The 23,250-nt window shown below is 37.3% G+C and overlaps 1 protein-coding gene across 12 annotated transcripts in view; it reads left to right on the forward strand.

Moving 5' to 3' along the window:
- Positions 1 to 23,250, forward strand: part of rdgA (retinal degeneration A) — a 70,655-nt gene that overhangs the window by 37,121 nt on the left and 10,284 nt on the right. For 6 of the 12 annotated variants that reach the window (XM_065300606.1, XM_065300603.1, XM_065300607.1 and 3 more), the window contains one exon: positions 22,737 to 22,875. In XM_065300606.1, coding sequence (XP_065156678.1) covers positions 22,737 to 22,875 — 139 coding nt within the window. Of the gene's footprint in view, positions 1 to 16,371; positions 17,457 to 22,328; positions 22,582 to 22,736; positions 22,876 to 23,250 lie in introns of those variants that run through there. The other 6 variants (XM_065300597.1, XM_065300596.1, XM_065300599.1 and 3 more) reach the window with 2 other exon arrangements.

Here is a 23,250-nt window from a genome sequence, read left to right on the forward strand (position 1 = left end):
AGACTAGACTAGACACCGGCGCGTGGGAAGCTCAAGAGAAAAACCGATAAACGTGACGCCTTGTTATAGATCCTCTTTTTTTCCGTGCTGTATCCCGGCGTGTCGCTATCACAACTCGTTGAATTTTTCTTTGCTGAATTTTTTTTTGCGTTCACCAAGCGATGGATGTGATGTTGAGTGGTTTAAGGAGCATGTTACCTACTTATTGCGATGCGCTCGCACTCGACATGCACTTTTCGCACATTGCTTCATTTTCCAACATATTCAGCAAGGCGCATAAGTACTAAGTGTTCTGCTTGCGGCCGGTTGCTATGCGCCGGTATCATTCACTCATTCACCACCACTCGGCGGTGCATCGACGACGTCATGCGACGTCGTCGTGAAATAGGCCAAAGTTATTGATCACATCGTCAATTGTAATTGATTTGAATGGGTGAATGGGGCTGCCGGGGTCGACGCTGAGCTTATGTACTTTAATGTTGCAGCCAGCAACCTCATTCAACCAGCTCTCAGGTGCAGCGACATCAATTTCATATTTCATTCATATAGGTAACCTACATGGCGTTGATTTAGTTGGGAATGTTTAGCGAATTAATCGATACATCTTAAGTCTTTAAGTAGATACTACATAAACAATAACATTGTCTATAGACTTAGTTTGTGCGGAATATTGCTAGTCTAGACAAAATCTAATTTCATATCACAACAAAGAAACCAGCATATTCCATTCATATTTATCAGGTTTCAGTCTGCGGGTAAAGGAGAATGAGGATGATGTGATGCATACCTGGAAGATTTAAGTTGATTGTGAGGTCTCACTGAGTAATAGACCAGTTTATGCAACGCAGCATTTATTCACCATGGTAGCAGCAACGTTTGCAGAAGGCTTACTTGCGCTAGTAACGTTATATTACCGCATTATACTAGATAACAGTCAAGTTGGAGTTTATAATTGAATTTCGGCCGTTATTAAATTACGCACGAACATGAAGCTATGTGAGCTTTATTATTTCTTTAAAAAATGTTTTCGACTGGTGGAAATTTTTGACAGTGTTTATTATCAGCAATAAATTGGAAGCTTTTTTTACAGGTTACATCCTGATGGCGAATTGGGCGTTTGAGTAAATTATGCAAAAAATCAATATGCACACGAAACGGCGCAGGGCTGTTCAACAAAAGCAAAGTTTTATTGTCTTGCAGCCGGCGGCGAATTTAAAACAAACACGCGCATTTTTGTTTTGAATATTCCATTCGTTCGGTAGAGAATCTTTTTTTGTTTTTGGTTTTAGAAAATTAAACATGGTTTGCGCAAACAAAGGAATAATACATTTTCCGCACGCAATTTTTGTATTTATCGTTTGCATTGCAATAAAACTAAAAATAAATAAAACTTGAAAATAAAGTATTATTGTTCTTATTGGTTAGAGAGATAATCGTAGGCAAATAGGTCCATATATATATACATAATAATGGTGATCGCGTTGGGTTTATGTGCGGCTCTTATTACGCATTTCGCGATTCTCCAATTTCTGGATGAATTTTTATGTCTCTCCGCACGCAACGTAAAATGCGCTATTGTATTTCATGCTTTGATGATATGCCATCACGCATAACACCCGTTTTCTTCGAGTTAATATATTATTATTTGTGCTGGCGAATGAATTGGCTATAGTATTGTAGCAGTTTGAATAATAATGATATCTATATAAATGGTGGCGTAGCAATTTGATGCGAATCGAATTCTATCGCTATTCCTATTTCTATTACGGCTGCGTATCTACGTTTCAACCCTCGGTGTGATATTAAAATCGACCAATAGACACTATATTGCTATGGTGTGTGCATTGGTAGTGCGCGTGTTGAAAGTTGTCGTCTCGATTGCGGTTGGGAAACGCGCGGTTCGTTGAACGCTATCAATCGATGCGCGTTGTGATTATCTACTGGCAGACTCAAGAGAAGTCGTTACCTGACACGATAACAATGGGATTTTATGGTCATGCTGATGGAAATTTTATTTTGTGCTTTTTAAGTCCATTTTTAATATCATGGATATTATTATGTGTCATCAGCTATATTATACAAGTATAATTCACTTATATGAACTTTTATCCCTTTTTTATCCGCTGTAAGTTATTATTTTGCAACAAAAAGTAGCCTATGTCCTTTTCCACGTTCCAATATGTCTCTATTCCAAAATTTATTAAAATCCATCAAGCGATTTAAACTTTAACACGAAACAAACCGACAGAATTTCATTTTCTGCTATAATCAATATAAGAAAATCAATATTTTGTTGTTTATATCACTGCAGAATTAAATGAATGCGTATTTAGCTGTTAATAAATTGCTTTGGCTGTTTGTGACGTCAAGACACTCCCCCTAAGAGATAAATTACTCAATTTTAAGAAGCGAACAAAACTGCATGCTGAAAATACGCTTCAATTATTCAATGAGCGGCACAAATCGCAAATCTACTCCAAATCGAATTTGGATTCGCATTTCGCATCGGATTTGTCTAAATGACGGGAAGTTGAAGCAGGCCATTCGAAAAGTTCGCGAACCGTGCGCTAAAGTATTAATTTGGCTTTTCGCGCTTTTCGCTCAGCAAATCAACGCAGACTATGAAGTGATAAGCAATTGAGAGAAAAAAAATTCGATTCAATTAGTACTTTCAATCTCGTTCACGTAAAATCATTATTTTTGAGCTACTTTTAGCGAATTTTATTTTTATAAATATATTTTGTATTTTACTACGATAGATTTTTACTTGAAAGAGTAGTACTAAATCATCGCCGGAAGAAATATACCACAAAATTGAGCGTTACCACGTTATCCCTCCCGAAAAAAACACACCCAAAGGTGCTAAAGTGCTAATATCGCTGGCATTAAATCATCCCGCCACCCTGGTCTATACCGCCCTGATAGTAGTTCATTTCACACGCCAAACCGCCCCTCGGGCGGCAACACTGTTACAAAACTGCTCGCGTCCTAGCGAAACGGAAGATATTTTACACATCGGATCAATGGGCGTGAGTAAAGACCCTTTAATATCTGGCCGTAATGTCATTCGATGATGTACGTTCAAAACAAGCAAAAACTAAAATTAGACACAATGTTGCAAGGCTGAAATGTTGAAAATTTCAGAAAATTGCGACAGTTCAGAAAAAAAAGTGTTGTTGCCATGTTGTTGTTGCTGGTCGTTCGGATATATTTTTTGTGCTTGTGTTTTGTGCTGATTGCGCTAATGGAACGTGTTTCATTTACAGAATAACCAAATCGCGCAAATGCGTCGCTAAATGCTGACGATTGTGAATACGAGCCGCAAAAGCTTCACCTGCAGCTTTTGCTGTTAATTGGTTTATGAATACAATTCATCCGGGCACAAACAAATAAATAAAACAAAATTGTTAATTAAATTGTAGCTGCGATAAAATTTGTTAAATATTTAGAAAAAGCTTCAAGTATAGGCTACTTTAGTATCACCTGATCAATACATGTCGGCTTATATTAATTACTTGCTTTTGCCCGCGACTTCATCCCGGTAGTGTTTAATAAAAATGTAATTTGTTTTTACTCTCTTGTTCTAGACATAGTATCTATGTGTCAAGTCTATCAATAAGATTCGCAATTTTATTTTAAAGAAATTAATTATTTAAAGAATTGCTCTTAGTGCACTTAGCGCGTCATCTCGGATTCAACTATTTAACTATAACTATGATTGAATCTCAATGTCAACTTTTATCCGGTAGAAAAAGGCTGTCTTTAGGGTTTTCCTGGAAATTATTCGAATTTTTCTCGCCGTAAAAACCATCCTTGGACTTCAACGAACATTTTAAAACAAGAATTAGCCAAATTGGTCTTTGTGTTGTTGAGATATGCGCTTACCAACAGATTTTTCGATTAAATTTTATATTATAGATTAGTATTCACACTTATTTTTTTATAAAACTATTTTTGAAGCAATTTTCAAACTATGTTATTGATTGTGTACCTTTTCCTCTCATATTTTTTTTAATTTTTTGTTTTTGAGAGCAAAAATAAATTCAGCTAATTAACAATTTAAACATTATCCTTGAGTTATAAATAGCGTGTCACTAACTGATTCTTTTCTCTACAACGCTACGAAAGAACAAAATTTATTATATTTGACTTGCACGTAGAATCTCTTATGAATTTCAAGTTTGCAACTTGAAGGAAAAGTAGCGCATGCAAAACTCCTTGAGCGCATAAGCCGCATAGTTTTCATATGCTAATGTTGTCCGTGCGTCGTCTTCATCCTTTGCTTGTCGTTCAAGTGGTTTGTATATCAATTTCATGCGGATGCGCTAACAAGACTTTCATCAGCGTGTGTGCTTAAAGCTCAACCATATACCCAGTTCATATACACAATACATTTACATTCCATAATTTCAAAAACATGAAAGAAAGTTGTATTTCTAATTTATGTAGAAACTGTCGCTGAAAATACAAAGATTAATGATTCGAGCTCATCCAAATAAATCTCGCTTATTAATTACTTAGTGCGTAATTAAATTCCGTTCTCATCTCTCACGCTGCTCTCAATACACAAATTCTAATTAACAGCAAAAAAAGAAGTTTTTGTATCATGGTATCCAATGTATGATAAGTAGAATAAGAGTCTGGTAGACTGACAAAAAAGGGGCAGCAAATCGATACGAGTCTCTGGGAATATTTTCGGCGTCGGGGCAATTAGAGTTTTAATCTGATGATGTAATGAATTAGAGAGGAAACGCGATACGAGACGCAGACGTCAAGCGAAATACCAGCGATGTTCGCATTGCGAGAGTGTTCAACAGTGGCAGAGCGAAAAGCTCTGAATTTCCGCAAAAGATTTCGTTCTAATCAAACGCCAAGAGGCTCGCTGTAATTTAAAATTCCATGCGCACTGCTACGCGGAGGGTGGATATTAAGTAGAAGTGGAGTAAGTTATGCACGTCTTGTAATTTATTAACAGCAAGCGTGGGGAAATAATCACAATCATAAAACCAGCTTATATTACAAAACCAAAGAGGAATATTCATCAAAAAATTATTGTCTAGGCATTAAAGTTAAGAAACTCAAGGTTTTGATAATAAAAAAGTTTATTTTTCAATTTTAGTGGAAGGTTTACTACAAAGGAACGTTTGAATAAGGTCTTTAGGTTACGAGTAGATTGTAGCTGGTCTTTACTGAGACACTCATGGTTTAAACGAATGGGATCAAATATGCGTAAGTAGTCTGGAATTCAGACTACGTATTCCCCCGTTGGCTGAATCCCGACTTCATCCCTCAACTACTTCAGTCATTCTCTAAGCATTTCGTCGTTACAATTCCATCACGTTTATAATACACCTACATCCGAGGCCAAATCCAAATCGACAGCCAGATCGTAAGCAATAGAAAATTGGACCTGAATAAAAAACATTTCATTTTTAAGGTTGGAAAAATAATTATTTTTTAATTAGATGAAACAGATTACAAGGTAATTAAATTATGAATATTGTTCTTTAATTCTAATGTTTTTTTGTTTTAACTTTATGTTTTGCTGGCTTGTTACCTAATTTTTGCATTCGCATAAAAAGTTTATGACCAAATCTTGCCCTTGGCGTATTGTCTAAAGCTCTAACTAAAGCATTATACTCCGAATGGAATTCTAAATTTTGTTTGTCCCCCCGTTTGTTTAACAATGCGTAAACACAACACCAAAATTCGAGTTGCTTTGTGCGCGTACGAAAATTAATTAATTTACAAGCATATTCGAATTAGCTCAGTATTTATTCATCTCTCCATTTTCAGTCGGCGAGCTCAAAGCCTATTTTCGATTGTTTACCTTCCGAATACGAGATTTGCACCAAACGCACAAAAATTCTATGCTAAATAAGCTAAATATGCATTTTCAGTTTGTAAAAGTTTCGCAAAATTTGAAAAGTTTGCATTTTTATAGTGCAAAAATCTCTCTGTATATGGATTTTCACGAATCCGTACTATTTTATTATTGTGGAGATTCACGCTGACGATTTGTGGCGCAAAACAATCGTTCGTTTTGTCCACCGCCTCGCACCGACGTTTCATTGTTGCTCTGAGGCGGCGTGGTTTTTCCTCACATTTTTTTCCGGCGACATCCAGCGCTATTCTTTTGTCGCGGTTTTTCTTTCAGAGCCCCTTTATGAGCGTCTTATATTCGCGCCTGCTGTATCTAACTGCTGCAAACAAAAGTTTTCAGCGTATTTTTCTTAACACGATGTGCTTGAGCGACGTAAACATAATATCGTCAGATGAAAATTGTTCACGAAGTGAGATTTTGAAAGAATCGTTTAAGTTTTTTGAGCTGAAAAGCATAAAAAACACCAAAAATTGTCATATTTATACACCAACGCCATCTATAGATAAAAATAATAAATATATTAACCTAACTTTTGCTGGATTTTTATTTATTTTGTTAAAAATTTTTGTTTAATAAATTATTTAAAAGTAATCAAGTCATACACCTTTTGATATTTTATGCACTTGGAAAATTTAAGCCTCCACCACAAGAAAAAAGATTCTTCATAAGTCTTCCGCTTTCAAAACTCTGTGACATCTGCTCGAAAGTAAGAGAACTGCAAAAAATTCAACAACAACACAAAAAAAAACCCACGTAAATTTTCCAGTAGCAAGTTTAGCGGCTTTATTCTTTTATGCCTCTCTTCCTTTGGTGGATATTTTGCGCACGCTTCCCGGCTCGTCGTCACACAAATCCTCCTAAACTCGTTTTAAATGATTCATATTACTCTTGTATTGTTTACGAGGGCAAATTGTCCGGAGAATAAACTACTCCGCGCGCAGGTTGGACCTGAATCGCGGATTGTGAGCCGTTCCTCATCCGCAACATCCCTAAATCAGCGGCTAAGACCCCGCGCGCACATGCGGCACATGTCCGTACATGTATTTCGGGACGCAACCGGATGATGCTTACAACATCTCGCCAACTCCCTGGTACTTGTTATGCCAACAGTGTTACGCACGCATTGTTCATTCGTACCAACAGAGAGTTTGCGATTTTGTTTTCGTTTCGTTTCGTTTTGTTTTGTTTCGTATGCATGCTATGCTACAGACATCGCTGGCCTTGGGGAATTGCAAAATACGCAATACAGAAAAAAAGGATTACATGATAGCGATTAGGTCGAAAAAGTAGCGGCTGTAGACAATTACAGAGGTGGAATGCGAGTATCTAGCGTTGATTGTTGATTAATGTTTACTTTGCTTTTGCTGTGGATCTCAGTGCTGTTTGCTACGTTTGAACAATGCCGGCAGTATGCAATGCGAGAGTTTTGATTGGCTATTATGATGGATACAACAAAGGGTGCGCCGAGTTAGAATATTACGCCGTTGGATTTATTTTCAGAATTCATAGTATTGTATTTTTTTGCTCTTTTTGGAACACGCAGAACAAACAACAATTGATCATTATGCAAGAATGATACTGAATCAGTCGAATTTCTCTTTAAAAAAATTGCGCCATTTATGCATTAAACTTTACAAATGTTTTTCATGAATCTATTTAATCTAATTTTTATGTTGTTGCAAGCTTTTGCCCGCGACTTTGTCTCGGTAGTGTTTAACAAAAATGTAATTCCTTTTTACTCTCTTGTTCTAGACATAGTATGTGTCAATTCTATCAATAAGATTCACAATTTTATTTTATAGAAATTAATTTTATAAAGAATATCTAATAATGCACTTGAGCGCGCCATCTCAGATTCAACTATTTAACTATAACTATGATTGAATCTCAATGTCAACTTTTATCTTATAGAAAAGGGCTGTCTTTAGGGTTTCCCCGGCAATTATTTCTCACCGTCCTTGGACTTTAACGAACATTTAGAAAAAATCATTTCCCAAAACGATTTAAGCATTGTCGAGTTATGCGCGTACCAACACATTTTGCGATTCATTTTTATATTATAGAAGATTCTGTTATTCAGTTATTTGCAACACCTCAAATATTCCGAATTGTATGAAGATAAATTAAAAATTTTAATGTTTAGAAGGAAAATATAATAGTAATTCAGAACATGATTAATTATATTACTTTTTTGTGTAGGCGTGGATAAATGTATGAACCAATTAATTAAAAATACTCGCATCTAACCGTCATTTGCATTTTCCGTTCCCTCTTTTTTCCCTTTTCCTTTTAATAAAATTTGAATTCTTTCAATAGCGTGCCTTGAGTAAATTCAAAGTCGAAATCCTTCCACGCTATATTTTTTGTTTCCGCCTCCTCTGACCCCTATCCTGGCGCAAAATATATTATACATTAGACAACTTTGCAGGTCGCATGCATTTCCTCCGTTTTATCTACCGGATGCCGTTGTGAAGTACCAGAAATGCGCACCATGAATGCAAATATACTTTGCGCTTCTTTTTTCACATCGCGTGCATAAAAAATTGCTTGTCACACGACAAACTATACGATAGAAAGCAGTCATTTTTGCACACACAAAATAAAACCAGATTAGTATTGGTTCAGTGTAATGCAATTATTGAACTGGTAATTTTGTTGTTCAATTATCGGCGGTAATTATTATTTCGTGAGCCGCGAAATGGTGCAGAGCGTATTTTGATGCGAGATGTAATTAGGGCAACGCGCGCGCGCGGATATGAAGGCAAAAATGCAATTTTCGCATAAAATTATTAAAGCGACGCGTGTGGCAAAAAGGTACGTTACACTACCCTATGGTACAACCACCAGAGCGATATGTATCCGACTGGCGGAATGTCCAATTTTAATTTAGCTATCAGCGCTGCCACTAGCGCGAATGTAATCCGTTGGAATTGAATTGCCGCGCTGGATAATTTTCCATCTGTGCGTTTCGCGTTTTGAAATTACTAGATAATGCTAATGAAGAGTAATTTTTTTTCCGATTACATATAACTGAAATATAATAATTTTAATTTCAAAGCGCATATGGATTTTGTCATGCGCGACTAGTTTTGGTTTAGTATCGGATTATCCGAAAAGCAAAACTTGGATGTATGGATTTCAGTGCGGGATCTTCTAGCAAGCGCACAATACATACGAATTAGGCGGAAACGTGCGAGTGGTTTTGGCTTTAGTCGAAGACACGGAGCACATGAAGTCACGAAACGCTCTTGTTTCGTGCCTGAATGAAAGAAGCAATCTAAATAAAGCTGAGCGAAGTCGCTACGTGAGTGGAGATAATTACGCGACGCAGTGGAACAGCGTATAACAAAAAAAAAAACGACAATGTGAATGAAACAATTGCCGACTAACGAATGAAAAAAAGCTCTAGGTTTGGATTAGGTGCTACCATCGCCAACGATACTCTTAAAAAAGAGGGATCATGTCGTATAGAAGATTTTTCTGCACAAGTATATCACCTATGACCTATTTTCTTTGAATTGCTGCGTTGTTAAATCTCAAAATCTATTTTTGTTTTGTTTTTAAAATTTTGAATTAAAAGTGTTCTTGATACTAAAGTTAATTTGGTGGTATTTAGTTGCTTGCGTGAATTTAATAGAACGATTCATTAATCAAATTAAAAGCAAAATGTTTGCGAGGTCGAAACACTGAGAAGCATGTAACGCATTCAATCAGTCGGCGCACCGCTGCGAGCATAAATCCTCATCACGCGCCGTTGCTATTTAAGCGCACTATTCAGAGCCCAGCACGCCCTCGAGAGGCTCTCATTAATTAGCGCTCGGTGCAAATTACTCGGAAAACTTAAATGCGCGAATTGCTGCTGTTAATGCAGCGCTGAGAAGACCGGCGTGTTTATGTTGCGAGTGGCCGACTCGCATGAATATCGGCTTTGTTTGCTGGCTATTCTTTCCTCAGCAAGCACTAAGTAATATGGGTGCTGTTAAGCTTGGATAAATCGACATCATGAGAGTTTACTAGTTATTCCTACGCTGGATAATAATTCAAAGCCATTTTCTCATGGTATTTTTTCATACATATGAAAATATTAAGAATTTTATTTCAAACTAGCTTTTGCCCGCGGTAGTGTTTAATAAAAATGTAATTCCGTTTTACTCTCTTGTTCTAAGCATAGCATGTGTCAATTTTATCATTAAAATTCGCAATTTTATTTTAAAGAAATTATGCATATAAATAATTACTAATAATGCACTTCAGCGCGCCATCTCGGATTCAACTATTTAACTATAACTATAATTGAATCTCAATGTCAACTTTTATCCTATAGAAAAAAACTGTCTTTAGGGTTTTCCTGGCAATTATTTGAATTTTTCTCGCCGTAAAAACCATCCTTGGACTTTAACGAACATTAAAAAAAAAAAAGAATTGGTCTACGCGTTGTTGAGTTATGCGCTTACAAACGCATTTTTATATTATAGATATTATAGATTACTGATTTTGTGAAAATATATTCTGAAAATTCATTTTTTTAAATTAGGTAAATCATACTCACGTGGAGAAATCGTCTGCTTTTAATATTATATCCGGAATTCATTTTCTCACTCCCTAAACGAAGGAAAGCGTGCCGTTGACGTTGACAAATCACCCAAAAACAAATTATGCATATTACCCGAAATACATTCCAAATAATTGCGCGAAAATTAAGAGGCCATGCGCTTGCCCCATTGAAGAAAACCAATTTTTCGCTTCGTTTAGTATTTCATCGCGTACACGGAAATCAATGATCGACGCCGGCAACAACGCTTAATCGAATGTAAATTAATTTAAATTTCGTCCGACCTCTGGTGACGTTCACCAAATACACCACGAAAATGAAAAATAAATGATACAACAAGCGTCATTCGTCGGAAAAATTATGATTCATACACTGCTGTTCTATGGGGAATCGATAATTAAATTCCAATAGAAGCAACTTTTGTATTTTTACGAGCGACGCTGGCTATTTTCGATTGTGCATTTTCAATTTAATTTGCTGTTTGAATGAGTCATTAAAATTGAAATGCTTATTTGGGCGAGGCAAGTTTTAATTGAATTACTTTACGGAAATTACCTGCGCATGAACTTTTTCGTCTAACTTATTTAGTTTAGGCAGGAGCGGACTTTTGATTACACGAATCTCTTGAGTCAAGGCACACTATCAAAGTTTTACTGATTATGTTTAAAGTAGCGGATGTTTTAGCAGTGTTATTACTAAAGTTAAAAGTTAATCATAAAATTCCAGCAATATTAGTAATAAAAATTAATGAAATGACATTTTTAGCTTAATAAACAAGCTTTCGGTAATAAAAAACATAAAATATTATTTTTAGTTACGTAAATTCATGTTTATAATAAATATTCCTTTGTATTTTCATAGAATCATTATATAATATAATATAATTTAATTTTTCCGTTGAAGTAAAAAATATTTTATTATAAAAATTTTTCTTTTCGAAACCAGGAAAATATCTACTTTCAGTTTTCAAAGAAAATACTCCAGACTGTATTTACGTTGAAATTAATATTACCTTTTAGGTAAAAAGGAATAAAAGTTTCGCTGGTTGAAAAATAGTTTCATCTTAGGACGTGTCAGCTGAGGTTTGATAGCGATACAAATTGAAAGCGGACAAAATCCTTCCTCCACTTTTCCTATACGCGTCGTCCATGTATACAACGTACACGTGTCATTTGTTACCGCCATTCGATAAAGCCTTTCCTCAGTTCCGCCTTCGTGCGTCCTGTAAACTTAGAGTGCTTCCGCGTCTACTTTTACTTGCGGTGAAGCATTCACCTAAGCCGCAGCGTGTGTTGACGATATGGCTCAGCTTATTCATGTTATTCCGGCGCGCGTGCAATCTTTTCGTGTGTCTCTTCCATTGAAAATGGCTTATAATATACGTATACAAACTCACACAGACTTTAAATTCAGATAGGATGGTGTACGTTGTGGGTGGTGAGATTATCTGGTCAAACAAAACCGACCAAATTAGCACTGGCACCTAAAATCAACTATGCGCATTCGACATCAAACATTGCGACGAAGATGGAAACCGCAGAACAGAAGATGTCTCAAGTTACCAAGTTACCCTCAAAACCAAATAGGGAAATGAGTAAAGTCCAAGCAAACGGATTTAGATGCACGATTCAAAGTTAGTACTTCCAAAGCGACGAGGCGAAAGCTCAGAGAGATGTTGAAGTGGTTTGTTAGACGTTGCTGATTGCTGAGTGCAGTTAACCGAAGCAAAATCAGGTAATGTCAAAGGAAAACACATATGCGTACAATAAAGACATAAATCAATACAAATATATTGTGTATTTGAAGTATACACGCCTGAAAAGTTTCAACTTTAAGTTTGTTTAAGTCGTGGAGAGCTTTAAGTTTAGCGTTTGCTTTTTAGACGTACGTCGTTTTTGTCGACGCGTTCATATTCCACCGAGTTTATTGCACGGCGTCGCGTGACGTCATAGGAGAGAGGAAAAAAGGTTTGGTAGTAGCTAAAAGCCGTTGAAACCCTTCACGCCCGGCGCCTCCACACTATATCAAGCCGTACAAAATGTATTTAAATAACATTTTAACTTTGCTGGAGTTTAATTTAACTTCAAATTAATTCTAGGTTTTTTCCATTATAAAAAACTTATACACGAGAGCATTGAACTTTGAGTAGGGTTTAATCTAGCGCACTGCACTGACCCAACAAAAGCGTGCTGTGTGTTTTTTGCCTTCTTGACGAACAAATTGTAAAGTAAAGTTAGTCGACTGGAAAAAGTCCAGCACGAAGAAACAATTACCTCGTATTAAAGCGGCTGCACGCGTCGCCCGGTGCGTTTGCCGCACGTGAAGCGAATGCTAAGAAGGGTTGAAAGAACAACTACTTTCGGACACTATGACCCACGAAAAGCTGCCGCCCTTTTTGGTAAGCTGCTACGCGTGTAGGATTATCTGCATTAACAGATTTCCAAGCTGGAAATATCCTAAGCGGATGAACTCAAAGCTTAAACTTGTTAATAGCGCTGATATTGTCTTTAATAATTAAATCATTATGTATTATTATTATTATTATTTTATACCTAATCGATAACGAACGCACACAAATCTAATTTAATTTAATTTAATTATTGATTGATAATTAAATGCAACAAATGATTGGATTAAACGCAGCAATTTGTGTTCAATTAACGCTTTACCACACAATTAATTATGTATTTCATAATATCCGGTTATTTCGGTGGCTGAACCAGTGTAATTAAATTATTTATTCTCCTTGTAATTTAAAATTACTAACATGTTGTCAATTTGTTAGCGCTTTAACGAGTTATTTTAAAAATTGATAACTGATTTAACCTGCCACGAAATTAGAAAAGTTTTAATGATCTATTACCTACACGAAACGTGAAATTAATCTAAGTAAATTAAAAAGTTGAAAAGCGTTTAAAAAAGGTTTCGAAACTTTTTTCTTTTATTTTTTTTTTAATGCGAAAGTTACTTACAACAATTTGTGTAACTTATGGGGCACTTCAAAAGTAACTTTCTACTGCTTAAATATTATCTACCATAAAAAATAAATATGTGAGAAGCTAGAAACACGATTCTTTGCATTTTCTTTATTTTTTTTGCAATAAAAACATTTTGTGACAAGTTGCGAGTTGTTCGCTTTTTACGCCGCCAACTTCTTACATTTCTATTAAGTTGTTTCCAGTACTCGAATGGCAAACGTCGACAGTGCAATAATAGTAAATAAGCGAAGTTGAAAGCGATCATGTTGTTTTACCGCATTGCCCGGCGCCTCCGCACGAAGCTACACAGCACGAGCTGCAAAACGTTTAGATAAATAAATGTTATAATTAGATCAGCGTCTGCCAAGCGCTGAGAAAAGTTTTACCAAGCATGAAAGTGCTGCGACATTTGTAGTTTTGTCGTTTGTTACAAGAGTAGTCGTCTCAAGTTGAGAGTTGTTCCATAAAAAAAGCTTTTAGCTTCATTTTAGTGTGGATTGTATGTAGTAAATTGAAACAATGAAATAACTTCTGGAGTTTAACAAACAAGCAATAACAGCACATTATTTTCTTATTTTTAGCAATAATAAAATATTATTTTTCGGCGAATAAATTTTTATTATAAATAAATTTAATAAACGTTCAAATTTTATTGCAATTATAATTCCGTATGCGATATGCCATTTTGATGTTTAATATTAAAAATAAATTTTAATTCAACAAGTTGTGAAGGATTTGCATTCCTGAAATGAAATCGTTGAAGTTGGAAATTTATTTTTAAATTATATTTTACTGCTTCCTTGCCGCAATTTCTGCGGGCAAGTTTTTTAATGCTCTGATTCATTCAATTTTTTTTGTGGTACTTTTTGAGGATTGAAGTGGCTGCAATATGTCGATAGAAATGAATAATATGCGGTTGTGCGCAAATATTCCACCCGTGGGACGTTTGCTTTCCGTGTGGTTTTTCGCAATGGACGAAATTGATAAAGTTTGATTAAAAGTACCACGACATGACTTGCACTCACGCACTTTAATTTAATATTTTCAGATGTAAATTGCAAAAAAGTTTAATGGATTTTTTAATATTGTATTTGCAATCACAATAAATTCGGTTTGAAATTGAACTTTTTTATTAAATTATTAGCTTTTGTCCGCGACTTCGTCCCGGTTGTATTTAATAAAAATGTAATTCATATTTACTCTCTTGTTCTAGACATAGTATGTGTCAATTCTATCAATAAGATTCGCAATTTTATTTTAAAGAAATTAATTATATAAGAATTGCTAATAATGCACTACAGCGCGCCATCTCGGATTCAACTATTTAACTATAACTATGAATGAATCTCAATGCCAACTTTTATTCTATAGAAAAGGGCTGTCTTTATGGTTTTCCCGGCAATTATTAATTTTTTTTCACCGCAAAAACCATCCTTGGACTTTAACGAACATTTTAAAAAAGAATTGGCCAAATTTGTCGATGCGTTGTTGAATTATGCGCATACCAACATATTTTGCGATTCATTTTTATATTATAGATTTCACACTCTGCCAGCTATTGTATTTTACAAGGGTAGACATATCTCTATACCAAACTGTATAAAAATGAGTCCGCTGTTTTTTATGTGAAAGCGATACAAACAATCGCAATCATAATATTAATCAAATTCCTATGATTTTTGCCTTCTTCTAGATAAATTTATTTCCTGGAAAACTTATCGTTAAGAAGATAATATTTCGCAAGTTGATTGTATAGATAAGTCGTAGATTGCTGCGCTAGATATAGCCTCAATTTGGCCCAAGATTCGTCTGGAAAAGGTTGTCGGCTCGACAGTCTTGTATCGTGTGGCTCTCGAATCCAACCAGTTTCCGTTTGCAAAGCGCAAAGTTTGCGTCTTTATTTATAACTTCTAATTCAGGCAGTCGCTTTTCGGGTGCAGCGAATTGATTCCTAATTAGGTTTCACTTCGTCTTATCCTTCTGCCACAATATTTATATATTTTTATTTTGGGAAGTCATGAAGAGGCGATAGAAGAACGTTTAGATAAGCGTGTTTATTTTTTGCTGATTTGTCGCTTGCGAATTTGATTAGGCACAAAAAGTTTACGATAGTGACTGCGATGATATTTGCATTGCACGTCAGTGGCGCCTATGTCTACGTCGTCCTCAGTGGAGGGATAATGCGTCGGCGGACGACCTCAACGAAGCGCCAGTTTTATGCTGCTCCGCATAATTGGATTCTTTGATGTAGCAAATTGCAACCGATTTTAATCCGGCTCTTATAGCAACGTCGCATTTGCATGGAAAAAATGCTGCTTCGACGCTTTCTTACGGCATTAACGTATTTATGTCTTTATGCTTTATGAATTCGTAAGCTGGCGTAACGGTCTTTCCAATGACCATTTCACAAGGAACAAAAAAAGAATGGGGAGAAGAATCTTAAGATTAATTTAAGTGGAAAATATTTAAATTTGTTTGTGCTTAAGTACAGATAAGAAATAATTAATTAAATTGAATATTTTTACGTTTATTCATCATGATTCTATTGAAATTATTTTAAAATCTTTTAAAAAATGCATTTCAGGCTGTATTTCACGGATTTTGTAAATTTGGTTGCCTACTTTGGTTTCGTAATATAAATAATTGACTGAAATTTCTGAATTTTTTTATTTACGGTCTGTTGTGTTATGTTTAGACATCTCTTCGATGAATAAAATTGCTGAAAGCCAAATCATGTTTATTTTAATGTTGTATGCCTGCTGGTACGAATGAATGAACGCATGTTACCGACACTTATGCAAATTTTTTATTATTACAAGTGTCTATGTACCTGTCGGATTATTTTTGTTTTAATTAAGGCTTGCGGATCTGCCTCTCATTACGCAACCTGCATGACCGGGTTTAATTATAACACAACATGAGAGGCCAGCGTGTAAATGAAACGCGTTACCGTTCAGTTGCAGAATGAGTGTCGAGCTTTGGCGGCCGGCCACAGGTCGACCCGAGCAATGAACAAACTCCGCACCACGTTCAAGCGGTCGCGCACACCCACCGGCGCCGAGATGAAAACCCAGAGTAGCCTCGAGGTGCCCAAGCAGGTGCGCAGCGCCTCCTTCGATGAGATCCAACTGGAGGCGCAGCGGTTACACGCCCAGCAGGGCGAAGCCGGATCGCTGCTGCACGTGCCGCAGTTTCCTGGACAACGGTCACGCAGTGTTGACTCGGGTGCATCCAGTGATGAAAGCGGTAACTTCCTGGAGGTACCACGTCGTTTCCAACGACGGCGATCCTCTGGATCCAAAACGCCGTACTGCGTCCATTGTTTATGCGTGGAGGAATACAACAAACAACGTGCAGCAGAGGAAGCAACAGACACTGCAGATAAAGGTAGTTCAATAAGCATCAGCGATGACACTACCTCCAGTGATGATGAACCTGAACCAGCAATTAGTCGAACACAAACACAATCTTCCTCTGAGGAACAACCAATGCCAGAATGTGCAATAACAGTGACTCTAAGTCCGACGGTACCTTCACCGCCCAGGTCACCACCACCTTTACCAACATCTCCTACCATAGAATGTTTTCCACCGGATGAGATGCCGCCCCCGACGCGTGAGCGTCGTAAATCTATACAAAGGCAGGAGGCATTTGTTGCTGATCCAAGCGGTAATTCATTAGAAAATGTATCAGACGGGGCAACATCGGAGGTACCATCTGATGCCACGTCAGATGGTGCGATGTCTGAAGGAGATCCAATTACAATACCTGGCGGGTTGGTTGTACGAGACATTTATCTTCAAGTACCCGACTTAAGACGTGATCGCGCTGCTTCAGTCGATTCGTGTTTTTCAAAGGTCTCACAACAAAAGACTGAAGAATTACAACATTCAGGTGTTAGTCTGGAGGTACCTGTTGGACCAAATGTTGCACTACGGTCTAGATCAGTTGACATCGTGTTGCCTACAGATGAACAAGCAAGGTACAAGGCGCTTGCTATGGCAGCGCCACCTGGTACCTCCACCCAGTATACAGCTAGAGGGTATGTCTGCATGATATGTTACATATTAAAAATATATTTTAACTCAACTAATTTTTATTTTCGTTTATTTCCTGTTTTTGTTCCTTAAAACGTTTCTCACTGCAATTTATATTTATGTCGGTATAACTCATGCGCTGCGCGCTATTTGCGTCGATAGTAATTGAACTATTCCTTATATAAATTGGCCAATTCGTCGTCTGTACGACGGTGATTTGCCAAATTGACTTGTTGCCGATAAGAATACGTGCGACATTTCTTCGGGCGTCTCCCTACTCGATGCATTTGGGCATTAGCAGAGTTCAATGACAAACGCAATTTAGTCGCAGCGAAGTTTTCGCCTCGAGCGGAAACTTAAATTACACCAATCAGGTTCCAGGTCTTATTCAAGTCTAGTAATTTATTTCCAAAATCACATCTTTGCCATAAATTTATTTTCTATGTTAAATTTTTGGAACACCAAAATCAATTTCTCTGTAATTATATCGACTGGAATGTTTTTGACAGGCGATTAATTTACAATTATAAATTTACTATTCTGTTCTGAATGCTGAGAGTTGCATATTTTGGTAAACCACCACGTCTGACATTCTCTTTTGCTGGGGAATATGCTTAACTGAAAGCTGAATCTGCCGAAAGCAGTTCATAAATAACTTGTTCGTCTAATCGATGAGACGTGCTGAATTATTCATCGTTTGATCTACCGATTTCTTGACATTTTGACGAGATGAAAACTGCGTCTATTGGGCGCTGTGTGCCGCTAAACGATATTAACGTGTTTATTCTACATATATTGTATATGTTGTATGTTAGCCCGGCGCCTTCACATAATACTTTCACATACATTTATACCATTTAACACCGGGGTCGGTTACAACCTAAATATTCAATTTAAATAATAAATCCGCAGAATTGTGAGAACAAACGCAGACTTCCGGCCGATTTTACAAATTTCCATTCGAGTATTTGAGTATTCGCACCGCTGCGCAGTTTTTCATTGTGCCCACACAGGTTTCGCCGCCGGCTGAGTTCGGCACTTATCATTCGCGTTGGGTTTGGGTACGGGCGTCACACGGCGTGCAGATAACGCCACTCTGGCGCACCGGGTGGCCCGATATGTGAATATTCATTATCACCCACTTCTCCGATTTCTAAGGCGCTCGCTTTGCGCCCCCCAAGCGCGATTTACATTATTGACTCAACACACACGCGCGCGACCCGTCTATCTTCACTAAAAAGCCGAAAAACTCCCTTCGTGCGTGCGTGCGCCCTTTAGCTCCCTTTGCTCCTTTGGTCCCACGACGCGGCGGGGATTCATTTACGAATGCGAATCACACTCATTCGATGGGTGATATTTCAGCCCGGATTGTCGCCGGCGATATTAAAAATTCCGCACGCATCGACATTTATCGAGAATTCTTCTTTCAGGCGCGCCGAAGGATGTTTTATTGCGGATTTGGAAGTTGCATCATAAGTAGGCAAGCAGCGGCAAACATCGTAAAATTAAACGAAATCATCCCGGTTACTCAACGGTTGTAAATCACGATGAAATATTAGTCTACAGCCCAAAACTAATGATATTTTAAGCTTATTATATAAATGTTGTGTTAGTCATGCAACAACACAACCATGGTAACAAAAGAACAGCATTTAATTTCACCTAAATATCGATTTAACTTTCATATCACTTCAGTGCCTTCCAAGTTGCGCACAAGCGAATGTAACATTTCGCGTAACGATTTAACAAGCAAAACTTAAACGAAGTATGTACTTGAGGCGCTCTTATCCACCCTCTGGGTTCATTGCTGCTTCTTTGGTCTTTGCACTTTCCACCTACAGGCAGAAAGAAGGCACTCGCGTCACAAATGCTCTGTGCGTGAGTGTTTGAGCGCTGAACAATTTCATGGCTTCCTTCCGGAATAGTCGCAATAAAGCGAGTTAAAATTATAACACGCGGGTGAAACGGGTGAAACTTGAAAGTGGACGCGTCGAGCATGCGAGAACGAGAACAATTCAGCGGTATTAGCTGCAGGGGGGTGCTTGTTGTGCGCGCGCGAGTTTATTTACGTTGAACCGCGTCAAACTCTCCTCGCATGTCAAAACTATTGTAATTTACGTATACATGAGTAGGCGTAATGAAGTTTTGTTGGCGGCTCACCGGCTAACGCCAGTTAAATGCGTTGGTATTAGGTATTAGTCACAATGATAAGACTTCGGGATAAATTGCTATTACGAACTCTAATACTGGCTTATTTCTAATAATCATTATGGTTAGTATTAAACTGACGCAATTATATTCATGCTGGTAATATTACAAATGTGACAGGAATTTTGTTTGTTTGTTTTCACTTCACACTTAAACCACTCGATAAATTTTGATGAATTTTGGTAGAGAAATTGGTTGGAGTATGTAGATAGACATGAAAAAAGATTTTTTATAAAAATAAATCTTTTAAAAGGGAAAATTGAGGAAAATATGAGTTTTTGTATGTTTGTGACTCTTTCAAGCAAAAACTACTGAACAAATGTTGATGAATTTTGGTATAGACATATTTCTGATCAAGAAAAAGCAAATAAGCAACTTTTTTCCGGTAAAATGACTCATAAAAGAAGGAAATTAGGAATTGAAAGTTAATATTAAGATTCAATCATTCATTCAATAATTAAACATATTTTTCGTTGTTCCAAATTATTGATTAAGCATATAACGTTTTTGTCTCACCACCGTGTGCTTATTGTTCTCGCCACGCTCCTCTTCAGACAGGTCTCAACTCAGGTGGCATATTGTAAAGTGTAATGTGATTAAAGTATGTGGAGTGGAGATGTCTCGACGTCTCAAATAGCAAATTAAATCTTGTTAATAGCTGGCATTATAATTACCCCCATAAAGTTTATCGCACGATACGCGGCGTACGTCAGGACGATCAGGACGATGCTCTTCCCTTACACCCATGTATGTGTTACGATAACTGCGGGTGCTCAAATTCTCATGAGTACCTTTCTTACCTTCGGCGGCTCTTTTGATGTCTGCTTGTTTTGCATCCAATCTGGGAGGCATTTAATACCTTCGAATGATGTTTGGGTAATTACTGACACTCTTGAAATGTGTGTTTACAGGATAAACAATTGAATACAGGACTAATTAATTCTGTAATTCAATACCTGTAAACTAATCGCTCTTAATTGGATCGGCAATAACATGTAAACTACTTACTTTGGGGCTTTTTTTTACTAGATGGCGTTACTTTTTATTACGTGATCAATTATGATTAATTTATCACAATTAGATGCTAGCAACGCATTCTATTAATATTAAATAAAATCGATGAACGCAATTCAAGTGTTACTAACACAACCACTTGCTGAAATGTGTGTTTGCGCTAACACAGAGAAGGCGAATAACGACACAGTCCCGCACGAGTGGTTTTTCCGCCTCATGGCAGATATGTGTATCTCGTTAACAAAACACGCGGAAACGTCGGACTCACCCGTGCGCTAGCTTTTCTACTCACCTTCACCTAGACGCCATGTTTTGTAGATATTAGCAAACCCAGAAGCGAGAACCGAGCAAGATACCTTCATCTCAAAATATAGATATGACACATAGACGCACATATATAAAGGTAATGTCCTTGTATTGGTTTTTGGGAAGTTGCCCACGCATCCATCTCGACAACCAACCCCAAGCTATGAGTAAGGAAGGATGTGTCGTGCGTCGTGTGTGGGGCTCGAGAAGCGATCGTTACCACCTTTCACTCAGCCGCATGGTTAAACAATGTTGGCTGCGGTGCTGTGGTGCGAATTGATATGCGTTAATAACCACTTTGGTGCTGCGCTCGGTGGTGGTCGCTGACCAGTTTTAGTGTGCCGTGCGACGCACGCGAACCTCGGAAGTGATTTTCAAGCGCCGTCAAACAAAATACTATGCTAATCATTATTATCGAATTTGTGTCGGACACAAAACGTCGAGAGATTAATAGTGTTTGGGTGTTTGGTTTTACTATGTGCGAATTAAATATTATTGCGGTAAAAATAAAACCATGTGCAACAGTTGGTTTGTTGGAGCGTTAGACACAAATAATAAACATGGTTGAAGGATGGCAACATGCTTAGCATAAATATTATTTGTGGAAATTTCTATTTTCTACTGTTTGAAATTTCATCGAAGCTAAATCAATACAAAATAATAAAAAGCAAATAATTGAATTTTGTGATGTGTCTGTGCATTGATTTAATAATAATAGAACAGTAATTAAAAATAGATGAAAAGTTTTACCTTCTACCCTTAAAATTAATGCAGCGTCGTGCGACACGAAGCCCAAAAGCTCTTAATTTAAATTTGACACGCACTACAGTTGACGCGCACTAGGAAATTAGTTCACAACGATAATTTCGGGGACGGACGCTTGGAGAGCTTGTCGTGTTACGAAAGCAAGTTCCATCTAACTCGAGTTTTACAAGTGGACGAAAAATCAATATATATGTATTTCTAATAAATACGCGTATACTCTGCTGGAGCACGGAATGCATATAAAAGAAATCAATAGTTCACTTTGCGTTCCATTAAAATCACACATTCAATGTTATCATGTTATTTGTTAGGATTAGATCGCCAGTGATAAAAATCCTGCTTTCTTTAAATTTGATGTTTGGTGTTTGAAGTGCCACGTGTGTCGTTTTACTAAATCGTTTGTTGCTCACGTTGACGTTGAGCGAAGCTTAAAGTGTGCGTATGATACCCCACATGTTTGTGGAAGCGATGCGCCACGTGTTTCTATAAACACGGAACTAAATATAGCGGCTGCCACCGCCGCCACCGCGGAAACAGCGCGGCTGCATCTTCGCAACGCGCCTGCATCCAGTATTCATTCAAGCCAACTCAAACGAGCAGCAGTGAAATTCAATCGTTGATAAACACTCACTAATATATTTTGTGATAGTGATAGTGATTAATCTATATGAAGTTACAAGAGTCTTTAGTACGTGTTAGTGAGTTGGATGAGTTAGACTTGTGGGCGAGATATGTTGCTCGTGGAAATGCGGAAATGAGCACGATAGAAAAAAGAAAACGTTTGTTGACAAGACGTCGTGTATTGCACAAACATCACACATATGTTAGGCATATTAGGTTGGTTCAATTATAAATTAATATTTCTATCATTTGTAATTCAATATTATTTTTCTATTGGATGTTGTATAATGTTTGTCGAGCACTTGACGGTTACATACTCGTACATGTATGATGAAAACTAACGCATTGTTCGCTTTTGTGTTTGTTTGCAGGAAAAGCGTTCCGGACAGCGGCGAACGCACACTCCGGTCGACGCCCGACTGGGCAGAAGCCGCGATAAACGGCGATCACCTATGGGTGCCTACTTCCGTCTCGGGGGACTTCTGTTATGTGGGCGATAACGACTGCACGGTGAGTGCTTCTACTTATCTGCATGTTGGGATTGAATCCCACCACTATTTATTTGATACACACGCACCGCACACGTATTGCATAGATTTATTTTGGGATTTTCCTGCAATTTAATTTAATATTATCACTAGATATTTGTTGATGCATTGCGTTGAATAATAGGTCATATTCAACAACGGCACTATTTATCGATTCGTCCAACATTACTTATTCATATAGTAGAGGTACGGGAAATGAACTGACAGGAAAATGAGGACTTCTAGGAACTTGCATGGCTTTGTCAGCAGTGATTTTCATTTCCCTACATGTTCCATTTTTATATTTCTTCGGTAGTTACTATATTTTGCTTTCATTAAAACTTTCCAAGCTGTTGAA

The sequence above is a fragment of the Atheta coriaria genome, unplaced genomic scaffold (genome assembly GCF_025399875.1).
Source record: "Atheta coriaria isolate IRGN ID8LTWV9N9 unplaced genomic scaffold, Caltech_Dcor_3.1 hic_scaffold_4_pilon, whole genome shotgun sequence".
Classification (NCBI taxonomy): domain Eukaryota; kingdom Metazoa; phylum Arthropoda; class Insecta; order Coleoptera; family Staphylinidae; genus Dalotia; species Dalotia coriaria.